At 33.6% G+C, this 18,546-nt stretch overlaps 1 protein-coding gene across 1 annotated transcript in view; it reads left to right on the top strand.

The window, feature by feature from the left end:
* The window catches only part of ARHGAP5 (Rho GTPase activating protein 5), a 77,444-nt gene that overhangs the window by 29,137 nt on the left and 29,761 nt on the right, over window positions 1–18,546 (top strand). The window contains 1 exon segment of the mRNA XM_037733491.1: window positions 7,622–7,766. Within this exon segment, the coding sequence (XP_037589419.1) occupies window positions 7,622–7,766 (145 nt within the window).

Below are 18,546 nucleotides of genomic sequence, written 5' to 3'. Positions count from 1 at the left end.
CTGTCTAGTAACTCCTGCAGGAATGAAGAATTAGGTAAATGAAACCGTTACCATAAATAGTACATAATAGGACTTTGTATATTAACAAAAATCTTATATGGTAAAGGCTTTCCTCTGGTGCCTGTTTTTACTTGCTTGCTTCTGTCAACGTTTACTGAGTATCTACCATGTGCTGGATATTGTGCCTATTATAGATACCAAAAAGAAATAGGAACAGATTATTGGAAGTTGTACCAATAGGGCTTGTGATACGTTTGCTGTGGAGGGTAAAGGAAAAAGGACAATCAAGTTTGGACTCTTCGATTTATGGTTTGAACAATTAGGTAGATTTATTAAGATAGCAAAGACTAAGGGTGAAAGGATTCAGACTAGAAAGAATAAAGACATCTGTTCTGTGCTTTTTATGTTTAAAATATATATGTTGACATGCAAGTGGAAGTGACAAAGTCTAAAAATTAGAGGTATGAGTCTGGTACTCAGAGGAAGAGTTATTGGTATGTATAAATGATTTAAAGTTTTGGGAGTAGATAAATTCACACAAGGGCGGAGTACAGCTAGAGAAGAAGAGAGAGCTCAGAACTAAGTTTGGGTGGAAGAGTTGTTGGTAGATGAGACGGAAAAGGAAATCCTTAGTGGCAAAAGAGAAAAGCCACTGAAGAGTATGATATGGGAGCCAACAGAGCAAGTGTTTAAGGAAGAAGTTCAAGAAAGAATGTTGCTGAGAGCTCAAGGATGAAGAAAAAAGTTTCTTATTCATTTGATAGTATCTGATCTTAACAAGCACTTTATGGGATGGTAGGGAAAGCCAGATGGAAGTGGGTTAAAGACTGAATGTGATGGGGAAAGTAGAGACAGTGGATGCAGATGACATATTCAAGAAGCTTTGCTGTGAAAGGAAGCAAGAATTGGGTCAGTAACTAGAAGACAATGTGGGATCAAAGGGGGGTTTTTGTGTTTGTTTTTAAAGATGAGAGAGATTGGAGAGTATTTATATATTCTTAAGAATGATGCAGGAGAGGGACAAATTGATGCTATAGGAGAAAAGTGATGGGGAATAGGAGTGATTCTGAAGGAGAAGAAAGAGAGGAAGGAGAATCAGGATTTAGGTGATGTATATAATAACTGTACTGCATTTATTATAGAGGGAAAAGAAGAAATAGAGTAGGGTTATAGTTAGATTGGTCCTGGCAATAATAAGAGGGAGTTCATATTTTTTCTACTTCTCAGTTAAATGTGATTTCAGGCTATTATGAAGGGAGGGGAAAGTAGGTAATACATGTATTACTTGGGTTTTTTAAATTACAGAATATGCTAGAATATGTGGAGAATCTCAAGTATGAGACAGTATGTAGGGACCAGAGGAAACTCAAATTGGAAGTCATTGAAAGAAAATATGATTTCAGATCTCTTTCCTTTTTGGAAAGAGAAGGATTAAAATTTATATAACTTTTGCTCTACTTATATGAACATTATACTGTTTATAAGAGTCTTAAAATTTATCGAGTATATGTGTGAATCTATTAACCTTCATTCAGTGCTTATACTTAATTTGGGCATACTTGAGCTGACAAAGTAAAGGAGATCCTTTAAAATTTCTGACTGTTTCCATAGGTGTTTACTTATTTCTGCTATAGTTTGTTGCCGCTTGATAGATTGAATTCTAAATCTTTGTCAAGTGAGTCTGTTTGTATGGTTAAAGGCTTTTTGCCTTAACAACTCCAATGTTAACATTGCTCTTTTAAAATATATGTATATATTACTTTTGCCTATTGATTTTTAACTCTTTGGAGTTCTTTGTTTAAATGGCACGTGGTTGGTTGGGTTTACTTTTTCACCAAGCCTGAGAATCTTTTTGTTATATCTGATCCTGTTACATAGATATTTATTTTATAAATTTTGGCTTGCTATGTTCTTGTTCTCTCGTTTTTTTTTTCCACTGGCCAAAAAAAAAGGAAGGAGCTATTAATTTATGTGCTTCATATTTTTATCTTTAAATATATTGAACTCCTATTTCAGTTTATCATCCCTACTTCACCCCCCAAATAGTATATCATTGTACCTATCATATGTTAGTATAATTACATTATCTCTCACATCTCATCCCTCCTCCCCCTTTATATACAGTAGGTTGAGGCTTTTAGTTCTGGCCTGTTATCAAATTATTTTTACATTTTATAGCTTTACCTACAAAATTATAAATTATATTAGCCCTACCACTGTTAATTAGAATTAGTTTTACAATATTCAGTGTTTACTCTTACATTTTGCATAACATAAATTCTCCAGTGTAAGTTTTTTTAATTGATGATGTGTCATGTAGTTAAGATTTTTCAGGAGTTTGAGACTGCTATAATTTAAATATAATTATTACATATCTGTAAGCTTTTAAAAAATGTTATAAATTGCGAGTTATACACACCTGAATGACATACTGGCTAAGAATTCTTGAACTCTTAACGTTTCCCATTAATATTCCTGTAGATGAATCTTCTGGCTTCCAGTTTTCCAGAGAACTCTGAGGCTGTCCTGCTGTTTTTTTCCCCCCAATATTGGTCACTTGTTTCTTCTGCTTAGATGCTTTTAAGAGTCTTCGTAGCTTACCAAGTTCGGCATGATTTGCCCCAACTTGATGATTCACTCTTACTCGTTGTTTGTTTTTCCTAGTACATAGTAAGGTTGTTTAATCTACAGATTAAGCTCATTATTTTAGAAGAGACCTCCAGTATCTCTTCCTGGACCATTTGTACTAATTTACCATTTGTACTAATTTCATAGTGTTCCAGACGTTTGAGGTATGTTTATGAACAGAGCAGATAAAAATTCCTGCCCTTGTGCAGAGCTTAAATTACAGCAGGGGGAGACCAAAAAAAAAAAAAAATAATAATAATAATAATAATACATTGATGCATGATAATTACATAGTGTTGTGGGACGAAGAGGCAGGGTAAAAGGAACAGAGTACTGGGAGGGGCTGGGAAAGACAGCAATAGGATTGCTTTTTTTTTTTTTTTTTTTAATAATTTATTTTTTGAGATGCGATCTTGCTTTGTTGCCCAGGCTAGAATTTAAACTCCTAGGCTCAAGCTGTCCTTCCATCTCAGCCTCCCAAGTACCTGGGATTGGATTACAGTTTTTAATAGGGTGTTCAGTATAGGCCTCATTGAGAAGGTAAAGGGAAAGGCCAGTACAAATGTGCTAAGGCAGGAGCATTCCTGGCATATTAAAATAGCAAAGAAACCATATGACTTGAATAAGGGAGTAAGTGATGAGGGAAATTAGGTCAAAATATAAAGGAGCAGAGTACAAAGCATGCAAATTGTGTATGTCTTTTCAAGGAGCCAGCTTGCTCTCTGTAGAGAATGGCAAGTAGGGAATGATGATAGAAGTAGGGGACATTAAGCAGCTGATGCAATAATCCATGTATGTGAAATGATGATAGCTTTATGGGCCAGGGAGTTAACTATGAAGAGGGTAAAGAGTAGATAGATTCTATGTCTATCCATTTGCTTAGCAGTTGGAAGTAGGGTGTGAGAGAAAAAGAAGAAAGATCGAAGATGATTGAAGATTTTTATTGCAAGCAACTGAAAGGAGAGAATCCCAAAAACTGAGATGGAAAAGGCTTCAGATAGATTACATTTCAAGGAAAGCCTGAGAGGTTTTTCTTAAACTTTCAACTGATGTTGTTAGGATGTTTTGTTAGTTTGGCTTCAAGAGAAAGAGCTGAGCTGGAAATAATAATTTAGCTTATCATCATATAGATGATGTTACCAAGAGGGTGAGTATAGATGGAGAAAAGGGGACAATCAGGCCTGGCACTGTGGCCCAACCTGTAATCCTAGCACTTTGGGGGACCAAGGCAGGAGGATTACTTAAGGCCAAGGTGTTTGAGGCTATAGTGAGCTATAATCGTGCCACTGCACTACAGCCTGAGTACACAGCAAGTTGCTGTCTCAAACAAGAGCAACAAAAGACCAAGACTGATTAGGATATTCACAACATTACCGTGTTGATGAGGAGAGACTAGAAAAAGAGACTAAAAAGGGAAGAGCAAGTGAGATAATAGGGGTGGTGTCTTTCGAAGTCCATTGAAGAAGTGACTGCTGAAAGGTCAAGATGAGAACTGAAAGCCAGTTATGGAAAACAATCTTTGGTGACCTTAATAAGAGCAGATTAATTTAGTAGAGTTTTGAGGGTGATAACTAATTTGAGCACATTTAGAAATGAATGGATGGAGAGGAATTGGTGATATCTTATATAGATTACTTCTGCATAGTTTGTCTGCAAAAGGGAGTAAAAGATTGAGACTTTTTTAAATGAGAGGAAAACCTAGTATTTTGTGGCGTGTATAATAGGAATGATATAGTAGGAAAGGAAACTCTCGTGGTCTTTTTTATTTTCATCTTTTTAATCATATTGAATCTTTTATTTACTACTTCTAAAAAGGTTTTTGTTTCTGTGATGGATTTTTTTCTTTCAGTTTCTTTATACTTCATCTCCTCTTGTCATGTTTCTTCTGTGATTTTTTTTTTTTTTTTAATTTCAAGAATCACATGTAAGAAAATAGAGATCCAATTTTCTTGTTTCCAGAATTGGTTCTTTGAGAGCCTAGTCAACTGCATTTAAGTTGTGTTCAATATTTGGTTACTGGTGAAGCATTTAAGGTGGTTTTTTTGTTTTGTTTTGTTTTGTTTTTAATGTTACTATACTATTTATTTGAAGATGTTGCTTAGGTGACCCCTTGTGTTGCTGTTATTACTAAAGAAGGAAGAGCAGTTTCTGGAAAGGGCTGTTTTCTTTCTAGTCCTATTTACTTATACAAATGACAGTTTTTAATATGTTGGACATTTATATAATTGCTGAATGGAATGTTTTTTGTACTGTGATATGCTTCTGCAGATAGGAAATCTGCTTAAGTGGCTGGAAAAAAGACTGTGGCCATTTGCATTTAAGTAGAAGTTCAGATATGAATGAATAAAAAATTGGATTTTCATACATCAGAATTTGTTTTCCACTGGCACAATTATTTAATTGGAGGTACCATTTCTAACTAAAGGTTTATCAAAAACTAGATATAAACAGCGTACCATGCTACTAATTTTTCTTTTGCATTTCAGAATTTTGATGGCATTTTTTATCAGTTATAATCATCTAGTCTTAGATACTCTATGAAATAGGTTTCTAGTTATATAATTCATTTTGGGTTTTCTTAACCAAAGGGTGGATATCAGAATTTTATGGCGAGTTTCTCAAAAGTCACCTGCTTTAAAAGAGCACCTTGAAGTGATTTTATGATAATTAAGAACTATCACTTACAGAAAAAAGGAATTGTATACACTTTTGTTCATTATAAAAGCTAGTATAGGAGTATCTAATCCCAAACTATTTTTCTGCATAGAATTTTCCTTTGTAACAGTGTCATTAATTAGTGGAAAAAATAGAAGTCACGTAGGCTCCCCTCCCCTTGTTATATATATGGATTGTAACTTGACTGTCAGAGCAGTTCTGTGCTTCTAAAGTATCTCTTTTGAGTTGGCCAGAAATTCCTTACTACAGGCTGCTTAGCCTTTCATTACATTAGATTGCTGGCTCTGAATCTTGGTGTAACTGCAGATTTAAATAATTTGCCCTTATAACTTTATGGACCTTGAGACATATTTACTGGCATAAGCCAGAGAATCTATCATTTTGCTTTCCTGTTACAACCCCCCAATTTTAATTAAGTATTCAGGGCTGTCTGGATTAGGTTTAGACTTCACTTTTTCCTCTGTCCTGTGACCCCATGAATAAGGATAGACTTATTCCAGAATCACTGGAAAGTTTAAATTGACTCCTAAATGCTAGTACTAAAAAGAGGATGATTTAAGAGGTGATTGGAACATGTAAGGCTGGGTAGCTAGTTTGCTTTTCTCAAAACTTTATATTCCTCAGATGGTATTGCAGACTGTTAGATCTCTTTCTTCCTTTTGTTCCCACCGTAGTCTAGCCATTGCTATTTTCATTAATCTACCTAAGTGTCATCTCTTTCACCACTGCATTTATCTCCAAACAGAAAACATATTTGCTTCAGTTTTCATTTTTCTAATCAAATGATAATGCAGCTAATAGTAAGTAGGCTGCAAAGCACCGTTGTATTCCTGAGAAAGAAAATAACTCAGTGACCACACCCCTACCTCAGCTTTGAGGTTATTAGTCTCTTCATTTCCACTTCCTTGTACATTTTTCTGTTTTGATGATGGTGGAAGTAGAGGAATAATTTAAGGAATAAAGATCTACACTACTTGACTTGTCACTTGGCTTGTTAAGTCTTGAGCCAGAAACACTCCAATGCCCCCTTGGTAACATTCCAGACACTAGTTGTATTTGGTTTAATCTATGTTATACAGAGTTGCATGTAATCTATATCACCAGAGAATGATAGTATAAGAGGATTTAGAAGTTAGATTTCATGAGCTCTGAGAGTTTGCTGGGTGGAATGACCTGAAATTGAAAGGATTTAATTATTTAGACTACATCGAGGTATCCATTCAAAAGAAAGACTTCCAGAAATAATGAGAAAGTAAGATGAAGACCATTGTTTTCAGGCATTGAAAGCCTTGCCTGCATTCCTTCCCCTGCCCACACATACATATTTTTCTGATTAAAAATAATATATTGTCCAATTTGTAACCCAGTAATGATACTTATGGCAAATAATAATAGATTTGTGATTTATGCCAGAGAAAATAAAAATTTGTAGATAAAACCAAACTGAAAAATGAATCAAGGCTCTCAATAAAAGTGCCCTAATATCCTCTGAATTTCTGACAACTTTCCCATCTTTGTATACTTCAGAAATTCTCAGTGGGATGTGCACTGTAGAGTCATCTGTTGGAATCCTTGCTATACCCTACTCTAGAAGAGTGAATCAGAATCTCCTCAGTAGTTTGAGTCCCAAAAATACTTCCTTAAATTTATGAGATGTTCACTCTTTGGTTAAGAATCATTTTCCCTCTAATGCTACATTGAAATTAAACTGTGACAATACATATTTAATTTTGTATTTTACTGTTGTGAAAATGTTTTGTACATTACTTGAGAATGTTATCCTAACATTTAAGAAAGCGTCAGTAGGTAGGAAAAAAATGGATAATTAAGAAGGGACAATTAATGGAACTAACGGTTCATGGAGTTACATAGCATCATTATATAATCAATAATTAGAGCTCTTATGTTCTTACAAATATAGATAGACACAAAAAACTCACTTGGACCTGCCTCAAAAACCAAATGAAATTAATATATCACACCTAAACTGAATCAGGTATTGTTTACTCCTAGTTTGTTCCTTGCGTTGGCATTGCAAAGTGATATTTTCTATTCTCTCCTGACCTATCAAGTTTTCTGTTACTTTTCAAAGAGAACATTTATTTCCACTACGCCATTTTTTTCTGTTCACTTATGTCTCCAATCAAGTTGCTACTTCTGGCAGAATTTATTTAGTGAGTCATTGGTGGATATTTAGGTTGGATGTGGCTTTAAAATTTTTCTTTTGATCCAAACTGTGTGTTTACATTGCTTATACTATTATTCTGAAAGAAAATAATTTTAATAGTGTTAACTTAAATATGTTTTCTTATAACAGAAAAAGAAAACTAAGAACTTCAATCCACCAACACGTAGAAATTGGGAAAGTAATTACTTTGGGATGCCCCTCCAGGATCTGGTTACAGCTGAGAAGCCCGTACCACTATTTGTTGAGAAATGTGTGGAATTTATTGAAGATACAGGTAGGATAGAAGAAGAATCATTGCAAGAGATTTGATTTTAAGTTTCACTTTTGCTACATCAACAGTCTGTCAAATGTTTGTGATTTGTTAAAAGTAAATTTTGAAAGCGGTATATAGTTCTCATTAGGATTGTCTTACATTAACTCCATCTGATCAGGTAACCATCTGATATTTGAAAGCAGTTTTTGTTGTTGACCCATAATGCTTGTATTGGACTTCTCTTGAAGTAATAAAGTTGAATACAAAAATGTTAAACTTACCTTATTCTGGAATTCAGAATAACTTTATTAAGTTATGCTGTTAAATGAAGAGATACAGTTATGGTTTAAATAATTTGAAAGTTTTCAATATTTTTAAGTTCAATACTGTTTATTTGCATTACCCATTTTATACATTGATTTTTCTTTTAAAACTTACAGCAATAGTTGTAAAAGGCAACTTGTCCTATTCGTGATGTTACTATTTATTCAACTGTTCGAGCTCGACATGATTTATATGATTTGATTTGTATTTTTAAGGAATGTATAGATAGCCTCACTGTTTTAAGCACAAGCATGCTCTTATGTCTACTTTGCCTAATGTAATCCCTTAAAACACAAAAAAATAGGCAAGTTAGAGGTGGGAAATAGGGACAGAAAATTGTTGATTTTGAGTGCATTTAAAATGAACATGAGTTAAGTATGAAACCTTAGTGAATGAATGTACTACACATTTTAATGATTTAAAAACATGAACTAAGTCAGTTTTGCCTTTATTTGTTAATAATGATCCCTTGATAGATAAGCATTATTTAAAAAATGAAGTAGGATATTCCTGTCCTTGCTAAAAAATCATGCTCATTTTTACTCACATGTACACCTTGCCCTTCAGTCTATCAGCTAAGTTGTGTACATACTGAGTTGTCTATTTGGTGAGGAGTGTTGACTTTCAGTTTTAATAAGAGGGTAGAATGCACGGTGGCTCAAGCCTGTAATCCCAGCACTTTGGGAGGCCAAGGTAGGCGGATAACAAGGTCAAGAGATCAAGACTATCCTGGCTAACGTGGTGAAACCCTGTTGCTACTAACAATTAGCTGAGCGTGATGGCGTCTGCCTGTAGTCCCAGCTACTCAGGAGGCTGAGGCAGGAGAATCACTTGAACCCAGGAGGTGAAGGTTCCAGTGAGCTGAGATCATGCCACTGCACTCCAGCCTGGTGACAGAGCGAGACTTCATCTCAAAAAAAAAAAAAAGGGTTGTAGTTGAAATAGCATGTGTCTTCTGCCTTCAGTTAATTAGTGTTAATGTATACAGGCTACATTTGGATATGCTCTTTATCATTTATTTTTGCCTTCCACAAATACTTGAGAAGTGTTATTAGATGAATTAATGATTGTCTGTCTTTGATGTAACAAATGCAAAGGTTATTAAAATATTAATTTCCTGCTTTGGATTTAAAGAATTATCATTTTCTTTAGGATTATAATTAAGCCTATGGCTACAACTGAACAATTAGAAAATACTCTCCTTTAGTGATTGAAAAGCAATAATAAAATAATGATCAATTAGCATTTTGTACATTTATTATTTAAATTTTCCATTTCTTGAATATTTCATAGTAGAATGATTTGGTTGGAGGAAAGTAAATGAATTTCAAAGAGAGAGTAAAATGCAGGTTTAGTCTAATTCTTAACACAACTTGAATTAGTTTAGGTCAACCCTCAGGTAATTTATATATTTAAATGCTTCGATAGAAAGATAACGTATATCATAAAATCGAATAAAAGATTAATCTAGTTCTTTTGTTGTCATTGTAGAAGTTTACTTGATTTTGTTGTTGATTTTAAAAGTACTAAAACAGTTTTAGCAGAAATTCCTAATTGCCTATGAGCTTAATTTACAACTCTCAAAATGGACTATAGCATAACCTTCTTAATATTTAGGGTTCAACTTGTAAATATATTGCAGATAGCCATTATTTTTAAATTGTGATATTTTGCTGTTTATAGAACCTTAGAAAAGTGTTGTAAATCATCAGTAATTGTGTTGTTATAATCAGTCCTCTTGTTCAAAAGACTAAACTTTTTAAAACAATCCTGAAGAATATATTGATAGTTTTTAAAATTTGCTTTATTGTTATAATTTACATACAGTAAAATTCGCTAATTTGAATTGTATAGTATGAATTTTGATAATCCATAGTTTTATAACTGCTACCACAATCAAGATTTAAGTTATTTTCATCACCCCAAAAGGCATCTAGTCTTTTATTACTTAGTATACAATTAGCTGTTGGATTTCTGTAGATGAATTTTATTTGGTTGAAAAAGTACTCTAACATTCCTAGTTTGCTGAGTTTTTATGCAAAATAGGTGTTGATTTTGTCACGTGATTTTCTGCATCTGTTGAGGTGATCTTATTATTTCTTTTTTACTGTGGAGGGTGAATTATATTAATTGATTTTCACATGTTAAACTAACCTTGCATTCCTAGAATAAATACCACTTGGTCATGTTTTATCCTTTTTATGTATTGCTGGATTCAGTTTTCTAAAATGTTAAGGATTTTTGCATACTGAAGAATTTTGGTCTGCAGTTTTCTTGCAGTGTCTTTGTCTGGTTGGTATCAGAGTAAAAAGCTGGCATCATAGATTGAGTTTATTTCCTAGAAGAGTTTGTGTAGAATTGGTAATATTTATTTCTTTAATTTTAGTAGAATTCCGTCAGTAAAACAATTTTGACCTGGAATTTTGTTTGTGAGGAGGTTTTTAATTTAAATTTCTTTAGTAGATACAGGGCTATTCAGATTTTTTATTTCTTCTTGAGTAACCATTGGTTGTGTCTTTTGAGGAATTTGTTCATTTCATCTAAGTTGACAAAAGGATTTTAATAAAATTCCTTATTATCCTTTTAGTGCCTTGTAGCATGTGTAGTGATGTCTTTCTTTCCGAAATTGTGTCTTGTTATGGTTTAGGTTTATTTTATTGATCACTTCAAAGAACCAGCTTTTCCTTTTATTGATTTTCCTTTTTTTCCATATTTTAATTCATTGAATTCTACTTCTTCTTTCTTCTTTCATTTCTCTGAAGTTTCTTAAAATAGAAGCCTAGATCACTGTGTTAGATCAGTTTTCTTTTCTGCTGTAAATATTTAATGGTTCAGATTTTCCTCTAAGCATTGTTTTAGCTGTATTCCATAGATATTGATATGTTGTGCTCCATTTTTGTTTAATTTAAAATAATTTGTAATTTCCCTTTTTTAAATTTAACTCATCGGTTATTAGATTTCTAAATATTTGGTGGTTTTCCACATCTTTTTTGTTAATTTCTAGTTTAATTCTTTTGCACTTGAAAAAGAGTGTGATTCCAGGTTAGGATACTTGTTTTACAGCCTGGAATATGGTCTCTTTTGAAGAATTTCGTGAGACATTGGACTGAATGTTTATTATATTATAGTGTGAAGGGTTTTATAAATGAGAGTGTTGGTTAAGTCTTGTATATCCTATTTTTCTTGTTTACTTTTTTAAATTAAAGAATACTGTTGAAATCTGCAATCATGATTGTAGATTTGTGTTTCTCCTTTCAGTTCTATTAAATTTTACATCATGTATTTTGAAGATCTTTTCATTTCATAGACATTAGGATTATGGTTTTTTGGTTTTGTTTTGTTTTTCTTTTTTTTTCTTTTTCTTTTTCTAAAAAGAAGGTTCTCTGACACTCAGGCTGGAGTGCAGAGGTGTAATCTCAGCTCACTGCAACCTCTACCTCCCAGTCTTAGGTGATCCTCCCAACTCAGCCTCCCAAGTACTACAGGAGTATGCCACCACACCCAGCCAACTTTTCTGCTTTTAGTAGAGACAGGGTTTTGGCATTTTGCCCAGCCTTGTCCCAGCTCAGCCCCCCAGTGTGCTGGGATTATAGGTGTGAGCTACCATGCTTGGCCAGGATTATTTTATGAACTGACCTATTATCATTTTAAAGCATTTTTTTAATGCTTTGTCATATTCTTTGTTCTGAAGCCTACTTTGCCTGATATTAATATAGTCAATGTTTTTTCCTTTGAGTAGTGTTCGTGGTATATCTTTTCCTTACTTATGCTTTTATATATCTTCATTTCTAATGTGGTATACATCTTTATAGTTTACTTTCAAGTAATATACCACTTTAATGTGTTTTATAAGAATCTTAGAATAGTATACTTCCCCCATGCCTTGTTGTATGGTTTTATACTTTAAATCTATAATGTTTTAAAATCATAAGACATGTTTATAATTTTTGCTTTAAACAGATTGTTGTCCTTGTTTTTGAAAGATTCTTTCTTAGATTAGAATTCTCTTTTATGTAATAGCTTGATTGAAATATAATTCACATTATACAATACACCTATTTAAAGTGTACAGTTTATTCACAGAGTTGTGCCAGCATCAACACAATCAATTTTAGAACATTTTAATCATCCCAAGAAGAAATACTATACTGATTATGCAATCACTTCCCATATCCCACTCTCACTCCCCATTAACTTTTTGCTTTTATTCTTTCCTATTCTTGGATATTTCATATAAATTGAGCCATATATGATATGGTCTTTTGTGACTGGCTTCTTTCATTTAACATAGTTTTCAAGTCATTCATATTGTAGCATCTGTCAGCATTTAATTTATTTTTATTGCTGAATAATTTTCCATTGATGGACACTTGGTTTGTTTCTACTTTTTAACTCTTGTGAAGAGTGCTGTTGTGAACATCACTGTCAGAGTTTGTATTGTAGACATGTTTTCACCTCTTGGGTATATACTTAGAGTGGAATTGTTGGATCTATGTTTAGCCTTTTAAGGAACTGCCAGACTGGTTTATTATTATTAAGTTCTGGGGTACATGTGCAGAACATACAGGTTTGTTACATAGGTATACATGTGCCATGGTGGTTTGCTGCATCCATCCCCCTGTCACTTACATTAGGTATTCCTCCTAATGTTATCCCTCTCCTAACCCCCATGCCCCTGCTATGTCTCCCCTAGCCCCCGTCCCCTGACAAGCCCCACTGTATGATGTTCCCCTCCCTGTGTCCATGTGTTCTCATTGTTCAACACCTACTTAAGTGAGAATATGCAGTGTTTGGTTTTCTGTTCTTGTGTCAGTTTGCTGAGAATGATGGTTTCTAGCTTCATCCATGTCCTTGCAAAGGACATGAACTCATCCTTTTTTATGGCTATATGGTATTCCTATTCCATGGTGTATATGTGCCACATTTTCTCAAAGAGGTGGCGCCATTTGACATTCCCGTCAGCAAAGTAAGTTCCAATTTTTCCACGTTTTGCCAACGTTTTTCTCTTTTTGATTATAGCCATGTAAGTGGTGATGTGAAATGTATCTCATAGGATTTTGATTTGTATTTCCCTGATGACTAATGATGCAGAACATCTTTTTAAGTGCTTATTGGCTTTTTGTATACATCTTTGAAAAAATATCTATTTAGATCCTTTGCCCATTTTTTAACTGGGTTGTATTACTGTTGAATTTAAGGGCTATTTGTATATTTTGGAGACAAATGGTTTTCAAATATGATTTGCTAAAATTTTCCCCATTCTTTGGGTAGTTTTTTTTTTTAATACAATATCTTGATGATATGCTTTGAAACAAAGTTTTCAGTTTTGATGAAGTACATTTTGTCTATTTCTAAAATTTATAATGGTGTGCATGGTGTCATGTCTCAGAAGGTTTTTGTCTAATCTAAGGTCTCAAAGATTTGTTCCATATATCTCCTAAGAGTTTTATGGTTTTAGCCCATACGTTTAGGTCTGTTATCCATTTTGACTTAATTTTTGGGTATGGTTTGAGGAAAGGTTCTAGCTTGATTCTTTTGCACGTGAATACCCATTATATAAGCACTATTTATTGAAAAGACTATTCTACTGAATTGCCTCGGCACAATTGTTCAAAATCAGTTGACCATAAATGTGGAGGTTTATTTCTGGACTGACTTACATTCTATTGATCTATATGTCTGTCTATGTATGTTGTTATTTGTCTGTTTTCATTATTTTTGTACTAAGTTTTGAAATCAAGAATGTGACTATTTCAACTTGTTCTTCTGGGTACAGAGTTTTAGGCTGATGGTTTGTTTTCTTCCTTTTCATTCATCTCTGTAAAGACTGCTTGTTATGGTATCACATCATACCTAATGAGATGTTTGCTATAATTCTTAATCTGTATTCTTCTGAATGTGATTTATTCTCTTATCCCTTAATCCCCAACTACTTTAAGTTTATTCTCTCTAGTGTTAAGAAGCAATTTTATTAAAAATAAAATTATTACTTAATTTTAATAATCTTAGAATATGTATTTTAAAAACTACTTCTGCTTGAGGTTTCTGGAATATCTTAGCCGTTAGTTTATAATTTTCAAATTTGGAGCCATTATTTCTTGAAGTATTATTTTCTCTTCTCCCATTTCCCACTCCTTACTCATATATTAGACCTCTAGGAATTGTTTAAAACTTTTTTTCTGTATGACCAAATGTAGAAATGCCATTTGAGTTTTCTTTTTATATATTCATTTCTGTACCCATTATATTGATATTCTCCTGTGTATATATGTGTTTGGATATATAAGATTTATAATAGCTGTTTTAAGGTCTTTGGTTGACTCATTCTGTCATATATCATTTCTGGGTCTCTTTTTTTTCTCGTATGGGCTATGTTTTTCTACTTGTTGTTTTGATTTGTTGTCAGAATTCTGAATTTTACATTATTTAGTCTTCTGAATTTTTACTGGGTGATGTTTCTAGTGTTTCTTTAAAGAATGTTAGATTTGCTTGGTGCTTCTGCTTGGCTGGTGGAGAAAAAGAAAGTTATGAGTATTTGATTTTTTTTTTCATGTGTTAAGTATTTTGTGAGTCAGTTGGTCCTTTCTAAGCTGCATTGTAAGTTTGTTATGGCAGTTCTAAAGCAGCCTTTATTCTGATACTTGTATACTTACAATAAAGCTTGAGATTTGACCCTGTGCCCCATATGTTAAAAGATCTTCTGAGAATAAAACTTCAACTGTTCTCAGCTCTTGGCCTCAGGAAGTTTTCTCTCATACATGTGCAGTATTCAGCCAAAGACCCCAGAGCCTCTTCTGCATATCTGATACTCTTTCTCTGTGTATTTTTTCATCTTTTTGGTATTCTACTGCACAAATTCTAGCCTTCTCAGCTTTTCTGAACTCTTAGCTCTCCTCAGCTCTTGTAGACCGTTGTAATCTATTGGGATTCCACCTTCCATCACTACCACCTCAAAACTCTACAGGCTCTAGTTGGGGCATTCAAACTGCTTTCCTCATTTGCTGCATTTTCAATCATGGATCGTGGTTTTGAACTGTAATTGATGTTCATGTTCAGTGATCAATGTTCAGTGTCTGAAAACTGGTGTTTTTTGAGTTTTTGTTTTTTTACTGTGGGAGGGCAGTTTCCATAGCAGTTAATCAGGGCATCGTGGTGGAAGCAGATGTCCCTATTTTTATAAGAGTCCTATCTTAATAAGTTGTACTAGATTCCATTTGGGAAGTGATCCTTGAAATATTAATATAAGTTAAAATAGACAGGAGTAGTATGGAAGAGAGAGACTGAAGAGAAAGGTAATAATAGGTCTTTTTGAGGAGTTAATAAGGATGATAAACCTGATAGATTTGGGGATGAAAGAGGGCTCAGAAGTGCCTCTTATATTGCTCTATTAGGGTGACTGTAGATGGTATTTCATTAATGAAAATGGAAATTATGATATGAAATGGCAGTTTCATAGTGGATTCATGTTTGGACATGTTACATCTTCAGAGGTGCCTATGGAACATATAAAAGCCTGATACTCAGTTGTATATATGGCTGTGGATCTCTGGAAAGTGGTTTGGTCTTTAGGTATGATTTTGGTAATTGTCAGTGTCAAGATACAAATGTAAGCTGTATGTTGATATATTCAGGGTAAATATCTAGTGTGGGAAGAAAAGTTCACAACGCAAACAGGCTATACAAGAGTGGAGCCCTAAAACACTACAGAGAAGAAAAATTTTAAGAGCGAAGTGTGATTTTCAACATTAGAATGAGAATGATTTTTTTGCATTGCTTTTTCTGAGGTGTAATTCATAAATAACACAAAACTAACCATTTTGGAGTGTACAGTTCAGTGGCAGATAGTATATTCACAGTGTTGTGTAAGCACCACCTCATCCAGCTCCAAAACATTTTCATTTCTTCAAAGAAAACCCTGTACACATTAAGCAGTTACTCATTTCCCCCTTACTCCAGTCCCTGGCAGTAGCTAATCTGCTTAATGTCTCTGTGAATTTACTAATTCTGTATATTTCATATCAGTAGAATCATACAAAGTATAACCTTTTGTTCTGCTTCTTAGCATTATTGTTTTGAGGTTCATCTGTTTTGCAACATGTATCATTATGTGTATATACATACATACACACACACACCATATTCTGCTTATTCAGTCATTGTTTGGTGGACATTCAGGTTATTTCCACTTTTTGGCTATTGTGAACAGTCTGCTGTGAACACTCGTGTACAACTATTCAAGTACCAGTTTTCAGTTATTTTTGGGTATGTATCTAGGGAGTAGAATACTGGATTATATATAGTAATTCTGTGTTTAACTTTTTGAGGAACTTTCAATGTAGACACCATTTTACTTCCCACCAGCAATGTGCAAGGGTTCAAGTGTGTCCACATTTTTGCCAACACTTGTATGCGTTCTGTGTGTGTTTTAATTCTAGCTGTCATCCCTTTTGATAAGGATTGCATTTAATCACTAAGTAGATTACTTTGGCAGTATTGTGATTTTAGCAATATTATGTCTTCTACTCCATTAATGCTTGATGTCTTTTTTATTTAAAACTTTGATTTCTTTCAATACCATTTTGTAGTTTACAGTGTACAAGTCTTGCCTTGGCTAAATTTATTCCTAGGTATTTTATTGGAATGCTGTTGTAAATGGAATTTCCATAATTTCATTTTCAGGATTTTTATGTGGGTGTATAGAACTGATTTTTGTGTGTTGATCTTGTATCCTTAAATTCTGCTGAATTATTTTATTAGCTCTATTTTTTGTATTTGGGGTTTTGTATATATATATTTGCCTTCTGTGAATAGTAATACCTTTACTTTCTAATCTAAATGCTTTCTATTTCTTTGTCTTGTCTAATTGCTGTGGCTTGAACTTCCAGTGCAGCTCTGAATAGCAGTTGTGAAAGGAGCACACCCTTGTCTTGTTCTCATTTCAGGGGAAGCTTTTATTCTTTCCTTGTGTAGTATGTTATCAGCTCGGAGTTTTTTTTCATTAATGTTCTTTGCCATGTTGAGAAAGCTCCCTTCTGTGTTATTTTCTTGAGGCTGCCATAATGAAGTCCTACAAGGTGGTTAACTTTAAAGCACAGATATTTATTCTTTCACAGTGCCGAAAGCTAGAAGTCTGAAAGCAAGGTGTCAACAGTGCACGTGCATGTGCGTGGTGTGTCTCTGTTTTATTTTCATAAGGACATCAGTCGTATTGTGTTAAGGACCCCACCTTACTCCAGTATGACCACATCTTACCATAACTAACTACATCTGCAGTGATCCTATTCCAAATAAGGTCACCTTCTGAGGTATGGAGGTTAATGAATTCAACATGTCTTTTTGGGAGACAAAATTCAACCCATAATACCTTTCATTCCTAGTTTGTTGAGTGATGACAATTATTATTATTATGAAAGGGTGTTGGATTTTGTTAGATTATTTTTCTGTGTCAATTGAGATTATCATGTGATTTTTCTTTTCGTTCGTTTATTGTTGTATTACATGGGTTGATTTTTCTTGTATCAAACCACCCTTGCATTCCTGAGAATAAATGCTTTTGCAGTTATGCTATATAATCCTTTTAATATGCTGTTAGATTCTATTTGCCAGTATTTTGTTGAAGACTTTTGTATCTGTATTCATAAAAGATACTGATTTGTTTTTTTTCGTCTGGCTTTAATGTCAGGATGCTAATGACCTCATAGGAGTTAGGATGTGTTTCTACTTTTAGAATGGTACATTTTATGACTGTGTTCCCTGATTTTTAAAGTGTGCTATCTTCAGAATCTATTGAGGCATTTCTGTGTTAGAGAACGCTTTCTAAATTTTTTTCCTGCATTTTTAGTTTTTCAGCTTCCTGCTTTGTTGTCAGTGTGTCTCCTGCTGCTGCATGCCTCATTTTTGCTTTTCCAGTTTGCAACTTCTAATCTGCTATGAGTCAAGAAAACATATGACAGAGTTAAATTGTGCTTTTGATTAGGTTACATAGGATCTGTGGAAAAACCAAAGTTGTTTCTCTTACAAGTGAAATAATATATTTTAGTGGAGAGGCTTTGTGACATTATTGAACCTTCGTTGTCCTTTCTGTTTCCATTTTTTCAGTTATGATAGAGTAGGTGATCAGATGACCAAATTCCAGATAGGTAAAGTATTACTTTATTTGCCAAAATTTGTATTTGCATGTGGTTGCAGTTAATATGGAATGCCCCCACTATTACAAATGAATTATAAAGAAATAGAGACTTTCTTTAAAGCATAGCAGTTATATTTCTGGTAAAAGTTATTGGAAGGATAAACATTAATAGCATTTTCTGTATATTGGTCTAAAACTTTTGTGTTGTTTCACCATACCAATATAGGATGAAAATGGATGAGTGAATCTTTGTGTTATTGCTAATGTAAATACAACTTCCTTAAGTAAAACTATTTTGTTTAAACTTAAGCTTTCCCACTAGATGCTTTTAAGAACTTGCACTTTTTT

The sequence above is a fragment of the Cebus imitator genome, unplaced genomic scaffold, assembly GCF_001604975.1.
Source record: "Cebus imitator isolate Cc_AM_T3 unplaced genomic scaffold, Cebus_imitator-1.0 Scaffold532, whole genome shotgun sequence".
Lineage (NCBI taxonomy): Eukaryota > Metazoa > Chordata > Mammalia > Primates > Cebidae > Cebus > Cebus imitator.
This window is presented reverse-complemented; position numbering and strand designations above follow the sequence as displayed.